This window comes from Anopheles gambiae, chromosome 2 (assembly GCF_943734735.2).
Source record: "Anopheles gambiae chromosome 2, idAnoGambNW_F1_1, whole genome shotgun sequence".
In the NCBI taxonomy this organism is placed as follows: Eukaryota; Metazoa; Arthropoda; class Insecta; order Diptera; family Culicidae; genus Anopheles; species Anopheles gambiae.
In genome coordinates, this window is record NC_064601.1 from 28111849 (window position 1) to 28129516 (window position 17668).

General features: G+C 43.8%; 1 protein-coding gene across 1 annotated transcript; it reads right to left on the minus strand.

Moving 5' to 3' along the window:
- Window positions 1-8386: 8386 nt before the first annotated feature.
- On the minus strand, window positions 8387-13545 carry LOC1273117 (uncharacterized). Its single transcript, XM_312069.4, has 3 exons — window positions 10962-13545; window positions 10375-10878; window positions 8387-9147 (listed from the first exon to the last, which is right to left on the minus strand). Exons 1-3 carry the CDS (start codon window positions 12485-12487, stop codon window positions 9111-9113), a joined length of 2067 nt encoding a protein of 688 aa, XP_312069.4. The 5' UTR covers window positions 12488-13545; the 3' UTR covers window positions 8387-9110.
- Window positions 13546-17668: the final 4123 nt, after the last annotated feature.

Below are 17668 nucleotides of genomic sequence, written 5' to 3' on the forward strand. Positions count from 1 at the left end.
GATCAGTTTTTTTTTTCTGGGGCATTGTAACGTACTCATTTTCTTCCTCGTGTTTTGTTCCGATTTCGGATCAGATGTATCGTTGCTTGCGCTATTTATTATAGCCACAAACTGAGCGAGCTGGGTTGAACGGGGGAGAGGTGTTACATGTTACGTAAGGCCGACGACGATGCAGCAAATAATAGTGCAACCTGATGGGGTAGGGCAGGATCGATTTGTAGCTAAGATAGGGTTTTAGATGGGTAATATAAAACGGCAGCTTGTAATGCACCACACATAATCTTGAGGTTTGCTTTTGGGTTTGGAGAACCCTAAGTTACTGCATACAAAATTAGCATTAGCATATAAGTAATAAAGGCAAATAAATAAATAAATTTAAACAGCATGGTATTAGCAATAAATATTAAATAGCTTTTTCTTAACACTTTATCATCAAAAACATTAGTGAAGAACGTTCCGGAACAATCCATATTTTCGTTTGCCAGCGTGACCTTGGCTGCTGGGAGACCGCACACTATGAACTATTTTATCGTTCAAACACACACACACACACACACACACACACACACCCAGCCCTATATTTTGCTCCCACTCACTGCCTTTGGCTGCATCCCATAAGAGTGTGCATCGTTACGAACAGGAACAATCTGCGTGGTTGCAGCCACATTAGTACCGGACATCCTGTTGTTACCTTCTAGCTCGAGCTGGAGCTGGATACGTTTTACCAAGCTCTGTAACCGTGGCTGTAACACTGGCACGATATTTGGGAAACCAGTTTTCCGGCCAAAACAACGCTCAACGAAACGCTCTCACGCACGTTGCAGAAAGCTTTTCCTGAATAAAACATTACCCTGTCCTGGTACGGTATGGTATATGCACGATGCCGTTTGGCACAGAGCGCCCCCTTCACTTGACATTGTTTCATCGATTTTTCCACCACATGCCTGCCGCCGGGTACCACCTTTGCAGGGAAACTTTGTTGGCGTTTGAGTTGCGAGCTGGGCACGCGTTAGTGTTGGTGCGATAGTGGTGCCTTACTCCCCCCAACAAGGATACGCACACAACAATTGGGATGGATGGAAATTTGAAGGTCGTGCAACGCGCCACGGCACGAAAAATCGATTGAACTTGAGCTTGAAAATTTTCCACACCAATACCAGCGAAGCTGCTGCTGGATTGGTGGATGTGAGTGAACGACACATACCAGCACACGCTACGTACGTGTTCGTCCGTGTTTGAGGCCCTTTTTGGATGAAATGTGTCCGTGGAGCCTGCTTGCCTAACATTTGTCAGCATCACACGCAGTGGTAGTGGTGTTGTTGGGCGCACTGTTTGATTGTTATTTCGATATTTTCCGAATGGTGGTGGGTTGGGGGGGTTGTTTTGTTGTTGTTTTGGAAAATGGGATAATAAATACCACCACACGCACACATGCACACCCTCTTTATAGGTGTCGATTGAAGTGCCCTGGGAAAAGGGGTGTGCGGGGGTAAAAAGACGCTGCGTTTGGCAACGGTTAGCCCATGCGCCTGTGTGACCGTTTCGCAATTCCGTCGAATCAGTCGCCCCCTGTCCAGTCGAAGATGGAGGGCGAAACGGTGCCAGAAAACTTTCCCATCCATGCCCATCGTTGCTCGAAGGAAAGATGCCCGAGAAAGAGGGATAAGCTGCTGCGTTCCGACCGATCCGACCAACAGAAAACAAAGGGCACACAAGCTCGGCGGGGAGGGCGTGTGTTACTGTAGTTGTGTCGTATGTACAGGGTTTCTGGATCAATAGGGTGGGGAGGAAGAAGGATGATGGACGCCGGGTTCGGGACATCGGAAACGGATGTGGCAGCTTGCCAAAGTTTGAAAGATTGACCGGTTTGCAAGGAAATGAAGGAGGGAACGGTAGTGGACATCGATTCCGATGGCAGAAAAGGCGTATTGCGTCGCAGGGAAAATGATTCCAAATGAAGCTAAGCTAATGAAATGCTTTCGGAGAGGGGTTGGATTTTCTTCCAGCAAAATGGCTTTGTTGGGGATGGATATTGTAAATTTTATCAATTATAACGATTAATTCTGTATGATCAAATGCTCCTGAAAACAATGACCAAACTGTCTCAAGGTTTGTAAAACAATTTGAAAAAATGCATTTCAATCTCCGCTGATTCGCTGTCCTCGTGAAAATGGCATGGCAGATGCAACGGAATGCGCCTAGTCGCTCCCGCATTGTACGCATCTGTGTGTGCAGCCATCGGGCCAAGATCGAAACGAAAAAGCAAGTACGTGCTTAACGGGTGTACGGATCAGCTGTAGCCGATTGGCAAATAGTGGCATTTGCTGGTCGAATGCACCGGAGAATGCACCTTCGGTTCGGGGTCAGTGTTTACAATTTGGTTGCGAGAAAGCAACGGGAAACACGCCCGAATTATTAGTATAAACATGGGTCGGATCGAGGTTACCGTTGTACTAGCGCCATTACGAACAAGCCGTAGTTTTGGCAATGTAAATAGTTTCGGTATGCGATGGTGCAATATTGTGCATTCCGGCATGAACGCGTTCGCTTGGCATCTAGGGATGCTTGGGAGGTAAAAACGGAATTTATACGTGGATGAGTCGAAATTAAAATGCAGTCCAATGCCCGTTCAGTAGTAGATGAATGAATGCTTTTATTATTTTTTCATGTTTTGTAGCTCGTTTAACGCATTGAAACTCCGTCCCTTGCTCGTAACACACGTTTGCTGAAGGTTCTTGTGGTTCTAACACGAAACTATTGATCCAACACCTTCCCTAAATGGGCAGTACGATAGGGACGGCAATTATCTTCACGAATGGATCGAATCCTTGCTTTCCCGCTAAAGGAAACTAGTTTAAAAAAACGCAAAAAGAAACACACCTTCATTGGCATGGAGAGCACACCACTACCACTCTGCCAAGTAAATGTAACACGCGACAAATGATGATGCAGCTAGGAAGAAATTAATCATTACCCGCACTGTGTCATCCCTGTCGAGTTTGCTTAACATTTAACTGACATTGAATGACTCAGACTTCCAAAAGCCTGATAAGTTTGAGAAGTGTACGAACACATAATCGTTCGCTCAGTAAGTTTGTTTATGTTTTGAAATATTACCTCCCCTGGTTCACGGGCCTCTGAACTTGTGCACCACACGCATTAGCGGGGCGGTGGAAAATTTCGCTTGCAGATGAACACTTTCCATCGATGGACGCATGCGTTTGAATCATGTGTATTGGTACAGACCTGGGGAGAGCCAGGGGTGAGGTGGAACACACTCGTATCGATAAGTAAGCAAACAATTGTATAAATACAGCTTGGTTCGTCATGGAGTTGTAACGTGTTAGAAGTAATGAAGTTTTGCGAACATGGATACTCTTTGTTTGCCTTTAGCCAGTTATATCGCTGTACCGAAACACATTCGATCGTTTGCCTTATCTTCAAAATAAAGATAAAAAATGGGTAAACAAAAAATGAGGGCTTGTGCCGCGAACAAGCCGCCACGTTGTGTTGGCAGTTTATGCTTTATTCCATCTTTTCGTGCACAATGGCTTCGTTGCGGTCGACCCGATGGGATCGATTGAAGTGGCCATGCCTTGTTTGTGACCCTGGCCGTGAAGAACGGACCGCTAACTTTGTTTTTGTGTTGCTCTTATTTATTCCCATTTTCCGCAGTCCTCGCGAACGAGGAAAAGCGAAGAAAACGCGCAAAGATCTCGCTGCTTCTGTGCACGTTTTTATGGTGCCGCCGATGCGACGCTTGGTAAAAGCACCGTGGAAGACGAATGGAGGCATTTTCCGCTTCCAACAGGGTGGAGAAGGGGTTTGAGAAATGGAGAAAATGGTAAGACATTTGCTGTGGAGCCTCCGTGTTGCTTTTATTTGCAATTTACTTCTCCACACGATTGTGTGCCCCTGCGTGGCTGTGTGTGTGTATATATGTGGAAATGAAACCAACAAGCATGTATTGGTGAGTGTGTTTTTGTGTGGAGTGACCTTGGCCTTTAGAATCCGGGGAAGCAGCAATTGAGAGCCCTCGGCGCTATTCGTATTGGTGCGCGTTGGAATTCATCCAAATTTTTGCTCACAATTCCAATGCTTTGTATGCTTTTTTAGCCTCGGGGGATTAAATGCTATCGTCCGGTACGGCAGGATGCTGCGTATGAATTTAAGCTTCTTGAGCCGAAACTGTGTGAATCAGCTGCATGTTTGCACTAAGCATGTGTAAAGTAATGGTGGGATGGAAAAGCGCACATAAAACAATACATCGTGGCGCGTAGAGGGAGAAGTGTCGGTTTAAAACTTACATAATGGTGAAAGTATTATTGATGAAAAGTATTGAAAGCAAATGATGGTTAGTAGCAGTAATCACAACAGTTCAATACGAGAAAAAATATTGAAGTCTGAGGATATAATGAACTTAATTTGCTTTTCTTTTTCGTATTCTTAATTCATAATCTTTCTACTTGGCCTAAACGACACACGGTGTACATTTGGGCTTTATAAAAAACTTACTAAACTTAAATATATCGTTTATAGGGTTAAAGTGACAAATGGAGTAAAAAAGGCAACTATTTTATCTCATTCAAATATCCTTAACAACTGGGTGGGACAACCATATAGCCAATTTTCAATGAAGTGCGATCCGAATGGCATTCGTACCACTTCTAGCCTTTTTAGAAGTCGTGGAGTTTATTGTTACACCTCTCAATTCTGGTTTAATTTTTTGGTAAAATTCGAACATTAATTATTAGATTTAATATTAAATTTTGCATTTCATAAACCTTCGTTGGCTTTGAAAGAATGATTTGTACACTGACATTTTTAAAATAATCATAAAATGATGCATTTTCCTCAATTTCAATAAGCTGCAACCACTGGAGATTAAAATCGTTCAATTTCAAATTGGAAATGCAACGACGTATAGATGGCGTTGCTAAAAGCGTTCGCATATAGATGACGCTGTTTGACCTAACGTTCACAAATGGATGGCGCTAACAGTAGTGCCGTTAAATTGAATTTTCAAATTAACCGTTATGCAGACATTTTTCTATAAAAATTAATTTTAATCGTTAAAAAGCAATTAGAATTTCGTCTAAGTTATAAACGGTCGAAGGAGTTCATAACGAATAAGCATTAACATCACAACAGTATGAAAAACTACTGCATACTATCCCAACTGTTTAGAACGCAAGCGTTCGACCATCGCAGCGAGATTGGCAATCGAATCTTTCCGAAATCGTCAGAGCATCTATCAAAAATCATGTATCAATAAGATCATCTAGTCACCCTTTAGGAACGTAAACACCAAAGAGTATTAAAGTACTTTGCATACATATGCTCTTTTATCTCTGTTGCCCTCTGGCATCAAGTTTCAAATCTGTTCATTTCATGGCTTTCGACAGACTGCTACCTAAAACAAACAAACCATCCGTCTAATCACAGCACTTATGCACCGATAGAGTTATCAAAGTTAATCACTGTCCCGTACTGTCGTCCAGTTGGCCGAGCTTTTCCGTGAAACTGCTTGCCAAAAGGGGTTGTACTTTGGACCACCTGACGGTTGACACGGGTACTGTCCACCCCCCAATTATGCTACTGGATGCAAATCGGCCGCGACAACCCATGCACCGCAACGGCTCGGGGTCGACCAGAACCAATCCAAAGGTCCCTGGTGCATCCCGCTGGCTTTAGGGGGAAAGTTTTACTCCCTCACCAAAGGTCTGGTTGGTAATTAGCAAACGGGGAGTCCGTGTAGTCGAGCGGGAGAAGGTTTGGCGTCGTGGCATTGGCCAAAGATGTCATTAAGCCTCTCACACCCAGCACTCGTACGCGCGCGCGTACCATGCTGTAACACGGGGATATAAACTATTCATCGGCACAGTAAGAACTTAATTCCGTGTGTCGTCCCTGCGATGTCACAGCCACTAGCACGCGGCTAGCTATCGAACAGTAAAGTGGACTGTGCAAAAATTACAACACAATGTCAACGCTCGTAAAATATTCAAAAAACAAACGATGCACAAACGATGGCTCATTGGGTGCTGGAAAGGCGGTAGGACTGCAGTTGCAGCCTTCTGTACTGCCTTTAATTGGAAAGGTATGCGAGGTGGTAAAGACTGTCATTTTAATGGAATGACAGTCTAGCGGACTGTGGTTGAGGGTGAATGTTGACTTTTTTTATTGCAGTTGTTGATGTTCCCTACGGTCGCTAAACCGCAAACTTTGCGACAGGATTGTGACAGAAAGGGCTTATATGGCTATTGTGCCCATTTCACATACTAGGCCTACCGTTCGCGGAACATCAATCGATTGAGTAGTGTGGTTCGTGAGAATCGTTCGACCGTTGTGCCATTTGCGCGCTTCATACAATATTGAGGTAAGCCAATAAATTACGGCATAGTTTTTAACGCGGACGTGTGGAATCTGTCGTAAGCTGTTGGATTGCAGCAGTGTGATTGAAAGGCCGTGCGCTGAATTAGTTGCGGTGATATGTTTAACATTTATGATCCATGTAGTATCCTTTTTCACACCAGCCAAGAATTTGTTTTTGTATTGATGGAAGAATTTTTAAATAAAACGCGATACAATTAATTGTCATCCAAAGGTTAAACTGGGAAATATTTAATTTCTTCTATAAAAAATGACTGATGAACATAAAATCGTAAATTGATCGTGTTTATGTATTAAATATTTACAAATTCTTGGCTTGAACAGCTTGATGTGACAATTGTTGATGTTTACCCAATTTGTTTACCCCTATGACTAGCAGAAAACTGCATAAGTCTGAAATTGTAAACATTTCTACAGAAAAAGGTTATTTCGATCCTTTTCGGCATTAAACGAAGTTGACTAATATAAAATAACAAAAGTTTTCAGTTTATATGAAATTTCTATTTTACTCCAAACAAACGAAAAAGCGTTAAGTATTTTTAATTCCATATAATACGCAACGATGATAATACCCTCCGAACTCGGCTTTAGTGTCTAATATGTTAGGCAAAATGGTACTTAAATGGCTTAATTCATTGCTAAATTGATCGTAACCGGATAGCCAATTCTGCATATAGAAGGCTCGTTTCATACCGCGCTTGACACCTGACCGAACATGATCTTGGGTCGTACGACTTGCCTATTGTATCATGCGATCAACGCGATATTACAAATTAAGTACTTTTTTTGTTATATTTCATAAAAAAACAAGCTGAAACATATTTTTAAATCAATAGAACAAATCTTCAAGCCTGTTTTGAAGTTAAGTTTTTCTTGCATGGTATAGGGACCTCTGGTCACCCATTTAGGTCACCCACCCATTTTTGCACATAACATCAAACATCTTCGTTTTGACACCTCACAATGAATCCTCGCAAATAATGAAATTTAATAACATTTTTTACATCATTTCATTAAACTATTCGAATGATAAAAGAAATAATGCGTATGTAATTATAAAACCAAAATTATCTTTTATTTGTGATAGTCACTGTTGACAGTTACGCAAAAGGATTCAACGTCTAAAAGACTTGCTCAAAGTATCAATATTGATCAACACCCCACTTCATTCCAACACTCTGCCGAACGCTTCCGAAAGAAAATATAATGAATAGGAAATGCATTATAAAAGCCAATTTGTACGTGATTCAATTTTCCCTTTCCTTTCACACACGCACGCTCCCGTATTCGTGCTTCGTGGCATAGAAAAATCAAACGAAAAAGAAACAACCTTCCCACGTTACTTACCCAAGCAGTAAGGCCTGCCGCCCGTTATTCAAAGACCGATTCCGTCTTCGGCACTACCGGTAACCACGCAAAGCATTCCTTCCGGAAAAACATTTTTTGTTCGTCCCCCAGGCGACGTCTAATGTTCGGTAAATATTTGATTTCTCTTGGTGACACTCGCGGTAGGTTCCCCTAGTTTGGCGAAAGTCTTTTCCCTGCCCGCTGTCAGACTGCTCAGACTAAAAAGGCACAACGCGTTCCCGCTCCCCTCAGGAAGCAACCGAACACGAGCAATCGGAATAAAACAAACGGCTAAAACAGTTCGAATCAAATCACTAAACAGTGAATCCTGTTGACCTGTCCCCGATGAGTTTGGTTGTCGGTTCACCGCCTTCTTCTAAGGAATACGCAACTGGTCAACAACGAAAATGTCAATCACAAATCGATATCATTACCTTTTCCCTCTTACGTTTCCTTATGGGAAACCAAAGCGATCGTTCGCTGACCGGAAATTGAACGACAAACCACAGGGGCTGTGTATCCTGTCGATGGAAGGTAAGCGATTGTCTTTGACAGCATTAGAAGCTTGTTGCCGTTGGATTAGAATCGTTACACGAATGGAGATAATCAGTGTGGGTATGTGTGCGTGTGTGCTTTTGAGTAGATATGGGATTGGTATAATAGATTTGTTTTTGTTTATTTTGTATGTGTTTTTTATTTGCTCTTTATTCGTCATCTTTCGATGAATGCTGATAGGAGATTCTTTGATTCTTGGGCTCCGACCGGAGATTGTTGTTGCATCCGGTCAATTTAGAGACAATTGGGAAGTTGACACAATGTCATGCATTTTTCAAAAAAATATTAAAACTACAAAACAGATATTCTAGGCTCTAGATATTAGCTAGTAACGATTTATCCTGAGGGGAGAAGGAGATGCTAGCGAACGGAAACACGCATTAAGTCGTGCGTACTCATTCGCCACTAAATGCCGTCGGTTGTTGCTGGATATGTTGCAGAATGCTTCTGGTCGGGGTAAACGTCGCCAGTTGATGGGATTGCTTAGCCGAGGCCGCTCCCGAGTGTTGTTGCGCCGTGCCAAACACAGACGCTAATACCGGGATGGTCGGTGGGTTAAGATGCATTGGTTCGTTATCTTTTGGAGGCTCTGCCATCGGTCCCACCGGTTGTGTGGAGGACGACATGCTAGACGCTGTGGGACCTATCGGTGCATGAAGATCGGGTTGGTGAGATGTACGTGGTAAAGACGACGGCGGTGGTGGTGGTGCTGCTGCTGCTGATGTTATTGTTGCAGTCACAGGAAGTTGATTGGAATGCGTCGTTGGCCAGAGAGGTGCTGCGGCCAGCCGTGGTACTGGCCGCAGAATGTTGGGTCAGGTTTTATCGCGGCCAAACTGAAATGGATGAAAGCTGCAATGGACGAAAGGATGAACGTAAATTGATTGGAACCGCAAGCAAGGGATTAAAAAGCTGCACTTTTGAAATAATTGCGTCGATAAAGTTTGAATCTGGTAACATAACAGCTATCGTTCAATGGTTGAATACAAATTTTAGGCGCTAGTGGCCTTGGAGGTGCCTAAGATTCACAAAACTGTTGAGCTGTTGTTTTCCTTCCTCGGGAATAGTGATAAAATACATAAATTTTATGAAATATGGTTTAATCCTGACTTTTGCTTAGAAAATTCAACATCCTACGGATTTGTGGGTTTTATTGACATAATTCCTCAATCATTAATTATTTCAGTTCATCACGAACGTTCGTTACACGAACGATTCTCGTTCGTTTAAGTGTTGTAGATCTCAAGTCATGACAAAAAAAAACCCTTTATATGCAAGCTATTTTGCACAAGTTGTCATAATAGTCAAAATTGTATGAATTATTGGAAATAAAAGTATTAGATGGCAAATAATTCGAAATTAATGTATTAAATACATTCATAAATCCAATAATCTAGCACAGAGACTATATAAACATGGGTTAGGGGCACACGAAAAAATTATAATAGTAATATTTTTATTTGCGTATCGATCTTATCGCTCATAGCGGCATTGCTTATATTTGCGTTACTTCTTGTAGCCACGGTAGCGGTGTTTTTGCTTCCTGGTGACGATGCAAATCAGTTTCTACTATATTGATCTGAAATTAAACCCTTTTACGAGCGAATGTTGCAAAATACCCATTAGAACGAGAACGAATTTATTGCATCTACGTTTCCCAAACATGATTATAAATGTTTTTTGACGTTATTTAAAGTGTAAAGATGTTGTTTTCAATGTATACAATGCGATACATTGACAGTAAAACACTGTTTAGATGAGTGTATGTTAATCCGTGCTGCTCAAAGGGGCAGTTTATCAGATAGATGATTTAATAAATCATTATTAGACAACACTATTGCGATTTGAAGCAAGTTGTTCAAAAAATTTCGAACAGCTGTGTTTAAATTAATAAAATTCCATTTATCATTCAATAAAAAAACAGGTTAAGATAGGGCAGCTATTTGAAACGTAAAAAAAAGTTAATTAAACCGCATTCCAATTTCCATACAATTTGGATGCAAAAAACTGCTTCCCAATGCGTAAAATAATGAATGTGTTTCATCATAATGATCCAAGCAAAACACAGTGTGTACTCACCATTTCAAGTAATCCTCGTACTGATGCTGCCTGACGTACTGGAACGCGGACAGCCGTTCCCTTTGCTGCAGGTACAGCTTACCGAGTGACTGCCAGCGTCGTTTTTCCAGTTCACTGTACGGTGAAACATTTGGACCAATGGATCCACCATTTGCTCCACCAGCAACGGCACTAGCACTCCCGTTGGCCAGCGAGGCCATACCACCGTAACAGGCGGCAAAGGGAAACAGAGCCGATGCACCGACGGAACTCGGTGCTGCCAGTGGGCGCGTCAGTTTGTCGAACGCGGCAGCAAAGCTTCCGCCAGCAGACCCTGGCGTGGCCAACAAATGATGACCGGTGGAGAATGGAGCACCAAGGGAAGTGACGGTTGTGACGGAGCTGGAAGAGACTGCGGGACCACCGAAGGTGCTACTGTTCAGTGCCGTTGATCGTACATCCATGTTACGAAGCAACGCTGGCTCCATCTGGTGTGAGGCGGCGTGCTTCTTTAGATAGCTTTGCCTACAACAACGAAACAACAAGTAAACACACAAAACAAATCACAAAACAAACACAATCTTGTGTGCTGATCATCCCGAACGTACCTGCGAAAAGTTTTCCCACACTGGCCACAGGGATACGATTCTTCTTCCGGCGCTGCAGTAGTAGCACCTGCTGGCACCGGCTGCTGATGCTGATGGTTATCGTTCGAGTTGTCGAGTATTTCGATCGGTTCCTCCTCGGCCGCACGTTCTTCCTGGCGGGCGGTAGCATTCCTCGTACCGCCCCCCTTCCTTCCATCGGTCGCCATTCCGCGCGGTTTGTGCCAGCGCTTGTGCGATGCCAGATTGGCCGGACAGTTGAACACTTTGTCACACTCGGAACACCGGTACTCGATGTGTACGATGCGCGAGCAACGGTGCTGCGCCAAACCAAACGCATCGTCGTACAGCGCACGGCACAGCTGGCACAGATAGGACCCGATCTTGTTGTCAATCTTGGACAGGATCTCCTTCGCCTCATCCGTGATCTCGACCACGTTGAACGCTGGATCGATATCGCCCTTTCGCACCACGAGCTCTTCCCCGTCCTGGAGCTTGCGGATGATCGTACCCGATACGGGGCTAGTGTTGTCCTCGTCGATCACCCCTTGGCGGCGGGCCTTCGTCCGGCGGCGCTCACTTTTGGACGCTGAACTGCGTGCACCGGATCCGCCGGATGTGGTTGGTGCCTTTTTCGAACCGCTCGCCGATGGGAAGCTTCGCTCGAACAGCCGCGCGAATCCTTCAATCGCTTGCAGATGAAGCCGCTCGTCGGCAAAGTAACGTTGACCATCGTTGAGCACGGCCGCTTCGTCGTTCTCTTTCTCCTCGCTGTCAACAATGTTGATCGATTCTTTACTATCCTCACCATCGTTGTCCAGCGACTCCACGTCAATGTTTGAGGAATCAGACTTATCGCGCGTCAATCGTTCGTCGTGATCGGTCAGATTCTCAACTTCCAATTGCTGTGGGTGTTGTTCGGTACCTCGAGTAACATCAATAAACTCGTCCGGTTTTTCTCGTGACCTATCGGGACCTTCTTTCGAGCCCGGTGCTTCACCACCATCGACGGAAGGATACTTGAACGGAACCGAACGTGCACTGTCGTCAAAGTATTGGAACGCTTCCGTCCGATCCGCACGTTCGCTTAACGTCGTGTTGGCGTAGTATCGTTTGTCATCGATGCAAACGGTGTCCGAGAAGTGGTTTCTGCTGCTTCGCCAGCTATCGAGCGTACGTGGTACGGTGGCCGGAATGACGGCCGCCGACTCGTCGAACGATTTTAAACGCTTTCTCGGCGGAGACGGTGTCGAGGGTGGCGTCATGGGAACATTGGTGGGGCGCAAGGAAAGATCCAGCGGACTGGGAAACTCCCGTGCACGGGGTAGCAGAGTACGACCGGTGGGTGTCGGATCGCCGTCGGTAGGATACAAGAACTGTTGGAAGTAGCTCACTGGTGGCGAGCTGACCGCCGTAACTTCGGACGGTGTGTCCTGCTGGTGCGATTGCTTCTGGAGATAGTCGAGTGTGGTACTGTACGAAGGCAGTAGGATTCCTTGGCTCTGGTTGGAAATGTCTACGCTGTTCATCGTTCCGCGGTACGATAGTGTTTCACTTCATTACATACATAAATTCTCGCTCAACCCGTAACCACACTGTTTCCAACCGTTAGGAGCTTTGACGCATTCAACACTGTTGCACACAATGTATAATCCTCATAGAAGTTGTAACGACACCACACAAGGCACCACCTTCACTTTAGTCACAGTGCGTCCTCTACACTACACGGCAAAACGTCAACTGAACGGTTCCTTGCTACAAGGCTCATGCAAGGATACTCCTAGCTGTCAGCAGCCAATAGCAAAGATGACTCCTTTTAGTTGCAAGTACTGCGCACACTCGTCAACGCCTACGTCATTGTGAATGCAAACCTCCTCGCTTCGTCGGTACATCCCTTACCACCCAACGACAGTATATCGCTCCAGCCAAGCTCGTCCTATCGGGAAAGGCGCATGCCAGGCGCAACAAGTGATTCTACGGCCAACAGTAGCGCGATGGTCTCTTTTCCTCTGTTGGCTAAAACCTCCAAGCGGGAGCATCCAAGCGCAAGAGATGTTGCCCGCGGCAGTTACTAGCACTGCCATCTTGGTCACGCCCAGAGAACCTGCGAAGATGAGGCAGTTTCGCAGTCATGAAGGATGTTTATTTATTCATAGCGTAGCCCCCCCTCGCTGTACAGTGCCGCTCGCCGCTGTATCTGAGAGCAAGACTTGCCAGTTGGCAAAGGACTAGTAATGCCCGGCTGGGATCTAAACTTATCTGCCCGGCGCCGGGTCACACAGCGGTACATAGCGCAGCGGGAAGCCTAAAAGACGAACCCAGAAGCCAGTGTGCACGGAGCAAGCGAAGGACTTTATGGTGGAAATCATTGCACTGTCCCGACTGGAGCAATGCGCACGGGCAGGGGAGGAGTGTACGGTTGCCAAGCTAGCGGGCAATGGAAGGGTCGAGAGTGGGAGCATCCTAGTCCGGATTAACCACAGTACATACATACATACTCGAGGAGCTCGAGAGCGATGACGGAAACAACATGGCCACCCTTTTTCGAGCGATGGGTTGGTGTACACATACATACGTGTATGTGTGTATGTGTGTGTGCGTTTAACGTAAAAGAAGCTGGCACGCTACGCCACAGTGGAATTGCTCCATTGGATCGTCTTCCGTGGACGCCCGATCCCGAACCCGATTCCATCGGATTGGGGACGGCACCAGAATGGGAATGCTTTTAGAGATATTTCCCCGAACCGGTATGCAGACGTCGGTCCGTTGGAACGCATACGGGATGGTGGAAAAAGGGGGGGAGGGGGTCATACCGGGGAGAGGGGTTGGGTTTTATGATACTTTTTGTGGTAGACAAAGTGCAGTGACTGGTTTTTGGCTGAGTTTAGTTACATCCAAGGGGTGAGGATTTAGGAGCAAAACAAATCCCACACATTCACATGAGTTGGTGAGAATGGGCTTTTTTGGGGTAAATTTGTTGCGTTACTTTACTACGTGATGTACTTAGATGATGGCAAAAGCTTTTGTTGCATTTTGTTGCAAATTGTAAATAGTTATACAATTGGTTTTAAAGTTTTTGGTTCGGAGGTGAACGACATTATTCACGCTAGTTCTCGGGTTGCTATGTTGCCACGCATGTACACATAGTTCAGCTTTTTATGTGATACGATAAGAAGAGTAAATAATAAGAAGCATAAGAAGCAAAATAATAAAAACAGCTACAATTGCTTGTAAAGTATCAAATCGTTACCATAAAAATGCATTCGTTCTTAAAGGAGGACGTTGTTTTTTCCCCATAACTTACATGATCTTGAATTCTGCTCTGCATAGTTATCAAATTCTGTCACAGTTGGTGTGAAATATGTAATTCAATGAGGAGATAATAGGGATTCGTTCTCATTAGCCCGTAAGACTTACACCATTATACATATAAAGGGACTCTACAAACTAACTCTTAGCGGTGAAAAGAATCATTCGTCTTGAGAGCATGCAAGTAGTACTTTGTTGAACCATGTTGTACTCTTTACAGGTTAAGAAAGGATTTTTTAAATTCATGAAACGCAACGTCAGAATGCGCATCACACTACACCGACTCTAGACTGAAAAACTTCAACTGAACTGTATTTAAAGAAATTTAATTCGAAAATGATTCATTCAATGTACACTCGGTTGAAATGTTTTAATTATAGATAGATACATTCTGTCGTCGAACGTGATAGATTTTCTTTATCTTTTTGGCTGTCTATCTTGTATCGTTGCGTTGTATATGAGAGTTGTTCTCTTACTACAGAAAATGATGATAATTGTTTCAGATCGTCGTTGGGCTCAAACTCTTCTGAAATAAAGGTTAGGCAAGATAGTATATACTGTGCTTAGTAATTTTAATTACAGTGGAGCGCCATTTATCCGGGTACCTTATATCCGGCTGTCCGTTTATCCGTGCTGTTGAGAAATGACAGTTCAATACAATGTTGACACTGCGTTATGAGAAAGATATTTGAAAAAGCGGTTGAAAGAGCACATTGTTATAACAAAAGACACGATAATTCAAGCAAATTTCAAATATTCTTATGGGAAAAACATGAAGTTTATTAGAACTGGGTTATTTTTATCAAGAAATGAGAAAATTTTCCAAAAATTAATTGGAATTGGTGATAAAATATAGCATTTGACTCATTATCCGTGTTATTCGCATATCCGGGCGAGGTCAAGTCTCGAGAAGCCTGGATAAACGGCGCTCCACTGTATTTGTTCAAGGCTCACATAACTGGATTACATATTATTTGGTAATAAACGCTGCTTAGCAAGTTGTTCAATACATTGAAACTAAAATTTCTTGAAGACGGGGTTTAAAATACTTTTTTAAATAAAAATTCTGTTCAACCACGGTAATAGCCGATATAAAGTGAGCATAAAGCATATGAATTACTAATAAGTTTGCATTCATTGCGCTACACAATCGTATCGGGTCACGATTTTCGTTATCAACCTTCATCATGGCTTCTGATTTTATCGTAATCTGTAAAACCGTCGCTGTTCAAGCCGCCAGTCCATAAAGTCAAGGGAGAATTGGTCATCAATAAAATTAGTCTAGCCGTGTGAATCGGTCGTGCGATTGAATCTCCAAAAAAGTACAATGAAATCAAAAAGTAGCCACCACTAGGAGTGAAAATCGTTGATTTACAATCCAAATACCATCGGCTGACGTGACGTGATCCGCACACAACACTCTAGCTGGCTGGTAAAATTCCGATTCCACCAGCGGGTGAGTGGAATCCATTACGGGGGGAGGCTAGATTGTAAAATTGGTATACTACAGAACCGGTATCACGCTTTTCACTAGATCCGAAAGCGGATTAAAAGCTTGAACGCACTTTGTTGTTCTCGTACCATCACAGATAGCGAAAGGGTCTGCACCAGAGAGGTGGGACGATCATGTAGCTGTGATTAAAGTTTTTTGGTATCTTGCAATAATTTTTGTTCCATTTAAACGCCACTCCAACACACCTTGCAAGCACTGGCTGATAGTGACACATATCGTCCCGGGTGCATACACGTATCGATTTATGACGAAACGTCATTTCGACCGCCAAGCCGTTCCGTTCGGTAATATATGGAGGCGGATTTGGGGCTTCACACCTGGCACTAACCTAGCACCGGGTAAGTCCCACAATCGGTTGTGATTAGGCATTGCCCTTTGTCCGCTGCACAAATGCATTGGAGGTGTGGGGAGCTAGGTTGCAGCGGGTGTGTGCATTGTGTGGTGATTAAGAACGGACTTTCTTTTCGATGCCGGCGCGATAAGCGGAAAGGTATCGCAGTGCTCTGTCACTAGCCATCGCTTGTCACTGCCAATTGGCAGGGATTTGAAGAAAAGTCGGGCTTGTCTTAACAACGACTGTTACAGCGTTGTCCTTGATGTGGGTATTAGGAAATGGTGTTGCTGGCACAACACAATGCATTTGGAGTGGAAAAAGGGAATCAGGGTAAGGTTGCAATTATCCAAGGCACACATGCAACGATGCGTAATCGTTGAAAGAACTGTGCCAATCTGTATTGATTGGTTTGGCAGAGAATATGTACCGCCATGATCTTGTTGTGAGGTAGCAAATATAAAGAAATGCCTTGGTATTGTGATCCAGTGTCTAAAGTCTTGAGAAATTTTTAGACTCACTCTGCAACTGCAAAACGGTCACAATGTCGTGCACAATAGCATGATTATTTTCAAATCATTTTCAATCACAATCTCACCAGACTACGGTTGTGGAAACGAAATTACCTTCACGAGATTTAATAGAGTGCGTAAATCTCAACACCACCTGCCGGAATGGGATGCTTTTGCAAAGTCTTCCATTCAGTGTGGGATTTCACCCATGTAAAGACTTGCAAAAATTTTGCACAGCCACAGTGAAGGGAAGCTTGCCGCCTGTGAAGGATAGCGAGGGTTTACTTTTCCCTTGCAAAAAAGATAAAAAAATCCACCCCCTCTACGTTTCACGCTGTCTCCATTTCGGCATACCGTGTTGTTAGTGTGGGAGATTTTAGCAAGAATTTCGTAGAATTTTGAATCCCACGATAACGCAATCAAAAATCCATCACGTTTGTAAATTGAGTGTTCTGAGTGAGTGTGTGCTGTCCGGGTAAAAGGTGGAGCAACATCAAATGGAGCAAAAAGCCGAAAAGAGAAACGAAAACCTTTTCCAAAACTACAGGCTATAAGGTACAGGTGCATGGTAAAGGGAACAAAATCTCGAAACATTGTGTGCGTAATCCGTTACGGGAAAACGGGAAGAAACATTTAATGTTTGTGCGGCTGGAATTGGCACTGGTGGGAAAGAGATTGTGTCATTTCTCCGACTACGAGTGCACAAATATGACGAAGCTCGAAAACATGGTTCCAGAGCGGTGAGTACGGCGCGAACCCAGAAGATTGTCCAATATAGGTGACGAAATTTGCAATGTCCATACAATTGGGAAGGATGGTGCATCCGGCTTCAATTCCTGTGGGATTACAGAGATGGTTTTATGAACGAGTCTAGTATTTGATGAAATATTGCCCATAAAATCTTAAAAGATTGGTATAATAGCACACTTTAGAACGTAAATATCTGAAATTACATTTTTTGCTGACAATATATTTGTTATTGAACTTTCTTTAATTAAATAGATTTGTGAAAGTAGTACTGTTCTAGTTTCTAACGACACCTTTT

Bases quoted from the DNA above. Each gene is read 5' to 3' on its own strand.
- LOC1273117 (XM_312069.4), bottom strand. From the start codon at position 12,487: ATGAACAGCGTAGACATTTCCAACCAGAGCCAAGGAATCCTACTGCCT. The intron at 10,879-10,961 runs GTACGTTCGGGA...TCGTTGTTGTAG, and splicing joins TGTGGGAAAACTTTTCGCAG to GCAAAGCTATCTAAAGAAGC. The intron at 9,148-10,374 runs GTGAGTACACAC...CGTCCATTGCAG, and splicing joins TACGAGGATTACTTGAAATG to CTTTCATCCATTTCAGTTTG.